The sequence below is a fragment of the Seriola lalandi genome, unplaced genomic scaffold (genome assembly GCF_002814215.2).
Source record: "Seriola lalandi dorsalis isolate HSWRI2012SDOR001 ecotype SW California unplaced genomic scaffold, Sedor1 jcf7180002054479, whole genome shotgun sequence".
In the NCBI taxonomy this organism is placed as follows: domain Eukaryota; kingdom Metazoa; phylum Chordata; class Actinopteri; order Carangiformes; family Carangidae; genus Seriola; species Seriola lalandi.
The window spans coordinates 95,564-107,860 of record NW_019525032.1 but is presented as its reverse complement, the minus strand read 5'-3'; the positions used below and the strand labels follow the sequence as shown (position 1 = coordinate 107,860).

The 12,297-nt window shown below is 36.4% G+C and overlaps 1 protein-coding gene across 1 annotated transcript in view; it reads left to right on the top strand.

Moving 5' to 3' along the window:
- The first annotated feature begins 10,841 nt into the window (after positions 1-10,841).
- The window catches only part of LOC147818777 (uncharacterized), a 4,427-nt gene continuing 2,971 nt past the window's right edge, over positions 10,842-12,297 (top strand). Inside the window, exons 1-2 of the mRNA XM_087175646.1 lie at positions 10,842-10,894; positions 12,098-12,288. Of these exons, the coding sequence (XP_087031772.1) occupies positions 12,109-12,288 (180 nt within the window). The 5' untranslated portion in view covers positions 10,842-10,894; positions 12,098-12,108. The remainder of the gene's footprint in view (positions 10,895-12,097; positions 12,289-12,297) is intronic.

Genomic DNA, 12,297 nt, shown 5'->3' with positions numbered 1-12,297 from the left:
CTGCTGCTGCTGCTGCTGCTGCTGCTGCTGCTGCTGCTGCTGCTTTGCATTAATCAATTACAATCTGTGAAATAACAATTCAGTCCCACGTAAGAGGTCTGCCAGGGTCAGCTATGAGTTGAGACTATTTGTGTGGGTGTCGGTTTCCTGTCAACAAAGGACAAAAATGACAAAATATAACAAAAACAAAGCAAGAGGCAAAATAAATAAAGCATTAATAATGAGAAACAAAATTGTATTAATCGATTTATTAACTGTTTGTTGACAGAAAATATCAATTTCAGTTTTGTTTATTCGTTACATTCTTCACACGTTGAACAGTTTGACATCTTTAATTTAAATACTGTGTTTTTTGTCTGTTGGAGAGACAAAGTTTAATACGACACCTTAATCATTTTTGACATTTTATTTATTGGTTATAATGAAAATTGATGCTAGTTGTGGTTAGTTGCATTAAAAAACATACTAACAACTTTTATTATTCTTGTAGCTTTTTCAGTAGTGATACTAAAAATGTGGAGTTTGTCTTGATGTTGTCGTTACAGATGAAAGGTCACGAGGTTCATCCTCTGAGGAGCATGAATGTGCTCAGGACGTTCCTTTCTAATCCGCACATTAAATTCTGATATTTTATTTGAGTGTTTTCTTTGAGTATTGTTTTACCAGCTGCTCATTTACAGCATTTAAATGGTTGTGTGTTTTATTGTATTGTTTTTTACCTGTTTCTTATCTGAACCTCAGACTGCAATTCAAGTTTCCCTCTTGGGATTTTATTATTATTATTATTAATCTGAATAAATTGTGTTTTGATTATGATTAAGTTTGATTTTTTGTTTTTGTTTTTCTGTAACAAATGATCTGAATGTCTTGTTGTCTACACCGTACCTGAGCTTGGTCGTGTCAATAAAGCTATTTGGATTGAACAGAGAGAGAGAGAGAGAGAGAGAGAGAGAGAGAGAGAGAGAGAGAGATTCAAGTTACCAGTGTCAGTTTGCTCTGTTGTCACGGTGTCCAGTGTTGGGTTTCTGGGCTCTGGACCAGCAGAGACAAATATCTGCAGGAGAGAGGAGACGAGAAGAAGAGAGTGACACAGCAGATTACTGCAGGTGAATAAAAAGAATCCAGTAAACTCCACATAAAGAAAAACCAAAGAAAAGAAGAACTGCAGTGATCAGGTGTCAGCCTCAGACTGACTCCAGGTGACTCACCTGCAGGTAAGTCTACAGGTAACTCTGCAGGATGCATGAAAAATGTTTAAAAGATGGTGAATTTATTATTTCTATAAGTAAAACTGTTAATAAAAAGTGGTTTTATGTCGGTTTTACAGTAACTACATTAAAGAATAAATGTTGTGTGTCATGGTTTTAAATCAGTGTTTCCTCCACTGTTTAATTACAACAGTCAGTTCGGACCTGATTAAACTTTTGACCATTTTTAAACTTCCTCTTTAGCAGCAGAGCTAATCTTGCTGTAGCTGCGGCTCTGAGAGGAGACAGGCTGTTTGTGATGACTCTGCTGGATCCTGACTCTCACTTTGAAACTTGTTTTGACTTGGGGTTTTTACGAATTATTACATTTTAATTAAATATTTTCTGTACATCTAGAAATCTCACCAGCAGCCTCTAGAGGCCACGATGCTCATTACACAACAAAATACCAAAGAGTGGGGACAACACAGCACAATATCTGCATATGTTGAGGTTCTGTCTCTCATATAAACAAGAGTCTCTGCAGATGTGTCAACATCTGTGTTCATCCACAGGACGCCCTCAGACTTGAGCTGCTGTGGCCTCAGTCTGGAGCCTGAGTCTCGATCCTCTCTGGATCTGGTCTTGGTGATGTTGGACCCGATCGGTCAGTGATGGCGGGATCTGGTGTCGCTCTGAGGCTGCATGAGTTCAGAGAGTCTCAGGACTCCAGAGACGCTGATGCACCGACCACATTAACACCAAAGTGAGTGAGTGAATTAAACCTGGAGGCAGAGGGTGGAAGAAGCACTAAGAGCTTTGACTCAAGTACAAGTAGCAGCTGCACAATCACAAATACTCTGTTACAAGTGTATTGATACATTCATGTGTTCATCACTTTACTGCTGCAGCTAAAGGTGTAAAATTCTTCATACATACACCATAATATATTTGTTGATTATACTTTGTTTTATGAATTTGAAACTGCAAAGTGGTTAGAGAGTAAATCCCACTGATTTGGGGAATATCCACACTGATGAAGAGCTTTTATTTTGAATGTTTTATTCCTCGTCTCTCCAGGAAGTCGCGTCTGGGCAGAGACGTACATGGGTTATACCCGGGACAGCTGGGTAGAGTCCATACTGTCCACTCAAAGGACTGTGGGTAAGAGAACGAGCGGGTGTTTTCACCTGAAACAACATGAATGAAGATACATGTGATAATATAGAAGTACAAGCATGAATGGATTACTGCACTTGGCAATGGGTACAGCCTCAGAGGTCAGAGGTTACCAATACAAATCAACGCAAAATGAGTGAAGATCGGTACAAAACATCCACGAAGAGAAACTTAACGAGTGTGACACAAAGTGCAAAATCAGCACACAGACAACAAACAAGTAAATATAGAAACAAACCACCACAGAGACACAACTGCAGAGATTCAGTCTGAGGGTGTGTGTGTGGTCTCATAACTCAACAAGTTTAAATGTCAGACTCACAACAGCATCTACTTCTGATTCTAACAAAACCTGTGTGTGAAAAACACAGAGCTTATTCTGTTTAACAGACTCTTCTAAAAGCACGAGAACAAGATTTAAAGACTCACTGACAGTCCTCAGAGGCCGATGCTGTTCAGGGACCTTCAGTATAAATCTGCTCTGAAACTTTCAAAGACAATCCAGTCGTTGCATTTTCGTTTTGTTCAATAGGAACATTTGAACACACCAGGCTGTTAAACTGTACGGGGAATTAATATAATTTATTTAAATATAATTATTTGTTAGGAGTTCAGCTTGACCAGGAGTTGTACAACACCATCTATTGGCCAAATGAAAGAGAAATGAACAAATCTAATCACAATCAAAACATCCTGAAAATAAAATATTACCATCTGATTTTTTGTCAACCTGTTGCAGCTATAATCTTCAAAGTGGAAGATCTCAGTCCCTCCATGAGTCTCCGAACCATCAGCATGAAAACTACCCGCGGAGTTTTGACATCCAGACCCTGAGAGCGCTGACTGTCCTCAGCCCTGCTGCCCCCGGACAGCGCCCCCCTCAGACGGCCTACCAGGAGGACTTTGGTCTTCAGTCCCTTCTCCTTCCTCAGTGATGCTTGGATGGAAATGAATCCTTCACACACCACCATGTTTTCACACCTCCAGTTCATCTGCTCCGCTCCGATTCAGTCGATGACTTTGTAAACTTGTGGGTTTGGTTTGATTTCGAACAGAGAAAAATTCAAGTGAATCAAAATGCATCATTACAATCCAGGTGAGAACGTTCCCTCCTGTGATTGGTCAGATTGTCTGGCGGGCAAGTGTTACCCTGTGGTACAGGGATATTTTTAATATGAAAGGTTACAGGCTGTCTTAAGGGGAAATGATGAGCTGTTTTTGAATGAATCTTTTTGAACCTTTCCTTGATTATCTACCAGCAGACTTAAAAAACTTCCCTTTAGGGTCTAAATTCACGTGTGTGGAGCGGACCGGAGACAATGTTTTGTTTAACCTCATTTGATGTAAATTTCATGTAATTCTTTTTCCTTTCTCTTTAATTAATTATTTTTGCTTTATTACTGCTATTCAATCTCAAGTATTGTTAATATTTTATTTTTTAATTTTTTTAATTAATTATTCATTTTATTTATTTTTTGTTTTATTTTATTTTATTTTATTTTATTTTATTTTATTTTATTTTATTTTATTTTATTTATTTTATTTTTTTTTCTGCCTCTCTTGATTATCTGGGGTGGGGGTATCGTATGTTGTTCTGTTTGTTTGAACTCAATAAAAAATATCTATAAAAAAATAAAATAAAATAAAAAATAATAAATTGTCTGGTTGGAGCAGGGAAGTAAACACAGGAGGAAAGTTACAGGAACTGTGGAGCTCAAAATTGTGAGTTCTGAATAACTGCAGTTGTTTGGGAATATGCATCATTAAATCATAATAAAGTGCTTTAGATTGGGTGCAGCATTATTACCTTCCTTATATCTGCATTAAGCATACACTGTAAAAAAAAATCCAAATTCTATGGAAAATGACTTAGTTTTCTAACAGTAATTTTCTATTTTTTTAAATTGTGTACAAAAGTCTGTAAAATGACAGAAATTATATGTGAATTAACAGCCAAACTTCTACTTTAAGCATTATGCCAATAATTGTGAATTACATTTATTTCCCAGTTTTGTAAAGAACAATTACTGTATTATTTATACAGTATTTTCTCTGCTTTCTTAATTTACATACAAATCTATGTAAAATGACTATGTAAAAAATGTAGCTTGTTTTTATAAAGGTTAATGTCGATACGAACACTTTAAAGATTTTCTCAGTAAATTCACGGTGAACCTTATTAGTTTTACATTTATGTGACTTCTACATTCAAACTTTGTAATTCTGGATGAAATGTAACAAACTGTTGCACTGTCCTCACTTAGAGATTGAGCTTAACTTGACTGATATTGACACATTTGATGCATAAAAAACATTTTAATTTGCTTTGACAGCATATAAATCACAATCATGCTTTCCCTTATACTTACATTCAATTTGTGCCGTACAAACGTTTGTATTTGCCCATTTTGCATTCAGGCCAGTAGATGTTGCACTGTTCACATGAAGCATCAAGATATAAACCCTTTGTGGAACCACTTTGCTGAGAAAGTAAAACCTCAGACGCTCTGGGACTCACATCCAGTACCAGGCAGTTGATTTCTGCAAGTAAAGAAGATACAACAGCCCAGGAAATTTTACTCACTGAGTATTTCACTTACTGACTGTGGACTTCTCACAGAGCCAGGTGTCAGTTCACTGCCTCCATGTTGGTTTCTAGCATCTGTATATGATGTCATGGGCTGTCTCCCCAGTCACCATACGTTGGCAGTCTTTATGTTACGATCCAGCTAGGGGAAAAGGGAAGCAACATAAAACCAGGTGTTATTAGTAAATCAAATTTATTGCGTAACCAGGAGGGTAAATAATTAAACAAAAATACAAACAAGGCAAGAGGATAACTGAAGTAGGGGAACAGGAGCCAACAAAGAGCCTAACTATGCGATTCTAACCAACCCAAAAACAAAAGAAGCAGCACCCCTGTTCCTAATGTGTCCAACAGTCTTTTTCTAAGAGTGTGATGCACAATCAGAATTTAAACCTAGCCCAGTCCCCAACAATCACAGCATCTCAAACCAAATCACAAATTACACACAAATGTTCACAAAGGCGGTACTGAGGCGAGCTGCCTATCATGTCAGCCGCCACTAACGATGTGCGGCCGGGCTCTTAAACTCTCTTCCTCTGATGCTGAAACGGCAGCAGCTGTGGTGAGGACTGACAGGGTCATTGCTGCACCAATAGGAGAAGCCGTGGAGTCGGAGGCTCCTCCTCTCTGCTCCAACAGGAACAAGTAATCCATCAGTTAGTGTTAAAATGCCCGAGCTTTGTGCAGCAACAAGCTGTAATAACAAGAACAATGGATCTGTCTTTTCTGTTATACATGTTATAATGTGTTTTAAAATGAGTTCTGCAAAGCGAAGGTGACGTCACCGAACTTAGTGTTAACAGAGACAGCGGGTTGTCAATGTCGGTAAGTCACGGTCACTAAACGATCCCGTTATATCAGTGAACTGTTGTGTCTGGACGAGCTGTTAAAGAGCAGAGCAGCGGACGAGTAAGTTTGGTTCAGTGTTAGTCGGATAGTTTTCAGCTCTAGTTCATTTCATTATTGATGACAGGAGTCAAAACATGTTGGAATGATTCTGTCTCTGTCAGAATAAAGAACATGACTGAGAGCTGAGAACCATCATGACATGTGCACCTGCACAATGACTCCAAACTGAGTATTAGTTTCTATTCTATTGTTATTTCGTGTAAAACGGTTCAGCAGACTCTTTATTACAACTGCGGGAATAATGTATTTTCAGATATCTGTGATCATCTAATCAGAGTGCTGTTTCTTTTGTCTTTTTCTCCAAACTCTACAATATGATATTGATCTGATTTCTCTCTATTATAATGTTTTTTCCGTCCAGCCAAGGTCTGGATCTTTGGGGACACCTACAACCTCTTGCACCACCTCCACCTGCAGTGTCCACACATGAAGATCTTCTCTTCCCAAACATAGACACAGTGTCTTATATGATGATATAGTATTTTTTAATGTAACACTTGTGGTCATAACATTGTTCAGTCTGATCAGCTCTGCTCTTCCTTGTTCCCTTCACCCTCACTGTCGTATTACAATCTCTGCCCCATGTCAGTTCAATCACCTGTCAACAACAGCAGAAATTAAGTTGCAGGTAAGATCATCATCATCATCATCACAGCACATTAGAGAACTAAGGATGTCCATGCAGTCTCCCTTCAACCAGATGAATGGAAACTAATGTGCTGCTCTGTACATGAGGTCCTCCTTCTGTTGGCACAGATCACTCAGTTTTCAGTGTGGAAACCTTTCAAATGACAATAAAACACAAACACTTGAGTTAAGATGCGGTGGGTCACAGTTAATCACAAATATCGATCAGCTGTCAGAATAGGTGCATGAATGTCTGCTTCAGTTGAGGACTGGTTTGAATATTAAATGAACAATCTTCTATATGACAAATATTTGTCTACACATTTTGTAAACGTCACGTTATCTTAACTTAAACTATCACGACGTCTTGATGGACAATGTATTAACACACATTAACGCTGCACATTACACTAACGCAGATCAATTAAACTGGGTCACATGTGGAGAAACACAAACCAAACGTCGTTAGATTAACGTCGATTAAATTCACCTTTTTATTGGGCTTTGACTGAACACCTCCACGGGCTAACCCAGGTTGACACAGGTTATCAGCTAACTCTAGTTTAAGCTGGCTAGCTTGGTTAGTGTGTCAATCACGCGGTAGCCACTCCCTAAAGCCACTCTGCTTTAACGTCTATTTTCTTTTAAATAGGACCATAATTAAAAAAAATGACCATCATGTTGTTTTGAAGAAAACTTCAAACTAGAGATTCAGACCATAAACACATAACGAATCAAATTTGAAAATACGTGTTGAGTGGGAGTGCTGCTGCTGGGTGTCTGCACTCTGCACTGCTACTCGATCTTCTGTTTCCTGGATGATTTTATATCTGATAAATTCTTAATTTGAGCGAATTTGAGTTGTAGGGTTTTAATGGAGAACTGGAATATTAGGAAAGGTCTGTCGGAATCTGTTGGTCACCTAAGAGAAGTTAAGTGAATTTATATCCTGCAAAAATATCAGGTAAGAAAACATTTACTCTATTGTTTTTGTGACGTTGTTGGAGTTCATGTCGTTTATTTTGGATTAAATAATGCTATAGACGGATAAACGAATGTCATTAAGTATATCTGTTTATACTGCGTCATTAACGTGTGTTAAAGTGAAAAGCTAACCGCGATTAGCGCGCTAGCCATAACAGCATTTTATTCAATGTAGAAGAAGCTAATTTTACTGTGTGTTGCTAATATGTGTTAATATCTGTGGATCATTTTTCTTTTTCTTTTTTTTTATTTCTAAACGGCCTCACTCCTGCCATTTGTGATGATTTTACAACTGCAGTGGCATCATTTGGCCACAGGAGGGGGGTGTTGTTTACATGACTGTTTTGTTTTGACAACAGCTGTATTTCAAGAGCTTTTTTCTGTACTTTTTTTTTTCCTCACAGAATTCAGAGACCATTTTCATCTGTAAACTGGAGAGTGAATATTTTATTCAAATATTTCATTTGAATATAATTGATTTATTTCCTCATCTATTTTTATTTTATATTATTTATTTATTTATTTTTTTTTACATTATTTATTTTATATTTCTTATTTTATAATATTTTGAATTTCCTCTAAGGGGATGAAGTATCTCTTATTATTATCTGCATTAGTAATTACAATCTATCCTTGTGCTTGCTTGTTGGATTACAGATCCATCTTGTGGCCAAATGATGCAACTGCAGCAGAGAAATGCTGAGTGACTGAGAAGAGTATAATTAACACTTTAAAATATGCTTTCCTCATTTTAACATTATAATTGTTCACTTAAATTACATTTTCACTAAAAATACCAAAGTATTTACAGTGAGTACAATCATTCACTGAGCCTGGTGTGTGGTTATACTCTCCCTAACAGAATATAACTTCCTTAAGATGTGAGACAGTCAGTGATGTTTTGGTGCAGTGTGATCTTTTACTGACGACAAAAGCCCTGTTATTTATTTTATTTTTATGTTCTTTCTCTTTCACGTGATTCACAGCAGGAAGTTCTCTGATGACAAGTTTGGTTCCTGCTGGTGTCGGTCAACAGCTGCAGAACCTGTTTTCATGTCATTCAGGTAAGTGATGTGTTCACAGGTCAGGTATTTTGTCAAGTTTATGAAAAAACCCGGTGTCCACATATGAACAAGTTGTAATTATTATCATTATGAATTTAAAGCCTGTACAATGTAGAGATCTGGTCGACTTTAAAACAAACAATAAATAAATAAACATAATATCTATCTGTTTATGTGTCCCCCAAGATTTATTTTGAAAGGAGACTGAAAAAGTGACAAAGGAGAATCACAGAGTATAAATATCTTGAAGAAAATATTTATTACTACGGTCTATTTATTATTTAATAATCACATTTTATTACTACTTTTAAACAGTTTTAATTTGCATATCTTTTTTTATCGGTTGTTTGTCTTAATTATTTAATTTTCTTAATGGTTTTTAATTCATACTGATCATTTATGTGTTTGTTTTAATTTGTGTCTGATGTTTTATATTTACACTATCCACATAGGTTTTTTTGTGGCTGCAACTTCCTTCATAATTCATGCTTTGTTTTTTTATGATAACATTTTTTATTTATTTATTTTTTTGCCCTCAGTACTGGAGGTTGGATTAGAAGAAACAGAAAAAAACAACAGCAGAAAAACATCAGTTCTCACAAAAATCCATAATATTAGACATGGATTCTTTTAACATAAGGTACAAACATGCAGCTCTTATTTATCCATGTGCATCCACCCACTTTCCCTGGGTGAAACAATCCAAAACCAAATAAATAAATGAAGTAAAAAATAAATAAAAAACTATAGATAATTCATGCTTTGTGTAGAACATTGTGCTTCCGAAGTGTGTTACGAAGTGTGCTGCATAGATAAAATTTAGCTTGCTTATATTTAAGTATGATGTAGAAAGTCTTGCCAGTAAACTGCAGTAAAAAAGAGAAAGAGCTGCTTGTACAGAAGGAACAGATCGAGCAGAAAGCAGCATGTTCAGGCAGTTTTTCATGTCTGTCTTGGATTATGGAGATGTAATCTACAGAAATGCCGCTGCCTCCACTCTTAAGCCCTTGGATTCTGTCTATCATCCTGCCCTCAGATTTATCACTGGTGATGGCTGTGGCGCTCCCCATGGTATCCTTAACAACCAGGCTGGGTGGTCCTCTGTGGCAGAAAGACGTGATCCGCATTGGAATTTGTTTTCCGCCCTGTATTTACTTCACGATTGGCCCCTATCACAGTGACTGGAGCCTGTCTGCAACTGCTTCCCGTACAGAAATGTAATATATGTCATATATGTCCCTATGTCGAGAGTGGTGTCGCCATACATGTCACCTATAAGGGGATATAGTATTATTATCACATATATACGAAGCACCAAGTAAAATTTGTTTGTAGTTGTTGTTTGTTTGTAGTTTTCTATGAAAAAATTAAGTGTTCATGTGTATTAACATTAAACAGTATATTTAATCTTCATGCAAGTTTATTAAAACAACATACATGTTAAAAAATCTATACATTTATATATGTTTTTCTTCTTGTTTCAGACTTTTGGAAATCCACTGTATATAATATCAACACACACAGTCATGTATATACATACATATGTTTGTATGGGCGAGACGTATATGTTAATATATGAAATTGTTCCAATTTCTATCAGGTTTCATACAAAATGTTTGAACATGGTAGAATGCGGATATGTATATGTACATATATTTCATATTTGTAACTTTAATATTTACACATATATTACATTTGCGTGAGGATTTATAATTAGCTTTTAATTATTTAATTTTAACTACATATTTAAATTGATTTCTGCAGTTTTTTAAATTTTTACTTTTAATTGTTTTTACAGTGGGATTATTTTTGTTTGAAAGAATCTGAGCAGGTGTTTAAACAGGAAGCTCGAGCTCATTTTCACCGTGATCAGACTTCCTGGAGGTATGTACAGTACGCCGTTTGTTTGGTTAGTGACACAACAGAAATAATCCTGACTAACTAGTTATCGTCTCGTCTCCTCTGCCATCTGGCCCGGTGACGGGAAAAACATGGGCACTGCCCCAACCTGCCTCCAGCAGAGGATCACAAGTATGCAGCATGAAACACACTGCAAACACAGCTAACAACCAAATACAGAAACATGTTGCTGTAGCTGTATTTTTATGTGTTTGCTTGTGTTGTTTTCTTCAGCTGCAGCATCAAGCTCTCTCTCTCTCTCTCACACACAGATGTGTATAAGAGACAGTCCCTGTTCCGTCCAGGAAATTATGTCAAAAGAAAAGAAAACTCCGACAGCAGCAGAACAGGTCTGTCCACAGGTCGGACTCATGTTATATAAACCCACACTCATTTGTGATGCAGACTTCCATCAGGCAACAAACTCAGGACACAAAGTCTATCAGAGGACGAACGCAGTAAGAGACACATTTACTTTATCTTCTTATCATTACTTCATTATATAATATTGTTATTATCAATGCTGTTGTTCTCTATCGCAGAATAACTGACAATTGATATTTAATTTTTGCTCTTTTGCTGGAGAAAAATGATGAACGGAAAAAAATTGAGAGATAATTAGAAAATAATTGATAAAAAACATTTTGCAACAAACTGCGAGTGTGTTAATGTTGGATATAATCAAAAGGCAGATGGTGTCCCTGACTTAGTTGATTTGGAAATTACTTATTAATTACTTCTACTAATGAAAATGTGCAAATTGTTCATCTGATTTCTTAAAGGGGTAAAATAAGACCTTCAATTTCAGCAATTAAAACAACTAAAAGCTCATTTAAGCAGTAATTTCAGGGTGTTCCTGTTTATTTAATTTAACTGTCTCTTATTCATCCTTCAGGACTTATTTTTTGAGATGAAAATGTTTTGCTAATTGATTGAGATAAATTTACTTTTACTACAATATCTCAACAGAAGACAGAAAGAAAAGAAAAAAAAATAAAAAAATATAAAAATATCTTTCAATTTTCAGCAATAATATGTGTGGTCATATTTTACTTTTTTTATTTAGCATTTATAAACAGTATATAAACATTTAACGCATGGCTTATAACACATAATCTTGTTATAAGCAGATATAATTTAATTAGGTTGACTTATGTCATGGACATAATGCTGTATAAATTATAAATAGTCTACAATCATATAGTAAAACACAGATGTAAAAATATAAAATGTCTTCATTAAAGAAGTTATAATTGATGACAAATACTGTAGATTAATAAACACATTATAGTCTGATTTAAACTATTTATGAAATGTTTTTATTCTGTCTATAAATGTAGAATAACAGATGTTCCCAGTGATGCTGCACATAAATAAATAAGATGTTTGTTTTTCTGTTGTCCAGGAGGTGGTGACATGATAAGTGTGTGATTGATTATCTGAAGCATCACGCTCTTTTGTTCTTTCCCTCCATTTCCTCCTGATTTACAATTAAGGGAAGCATGTTGTAAGCTGTTCTCGCCACTAGAGGGCCCCATTTACTGTAAACTGAACACTGTCCTCAGAGTGAAGATCAGTTTAAACAAGCGTCTAGGTATAAAATTATTGACCAACACCAGCCCATTCAGAGCCTTGTGTTTTCCCTCCCCCTATCCCCACAGAAGTTGCTGACATGAAGCTGGGTCTGCTGATGGTTCTGGCTGTGGCAGTTCTGGTGCCCAGCCTGTCTGAGGGCCGGATCATCTCCAAATGCGAGCTGAAAGAAAAGCTCGAGGCAGCGATCACCCTGCCCAAATATCTACACAAGCACAAGGAACACATCCTGGCAATAGGTGAGGTTCATAAACGGTGGGTGAGGTTT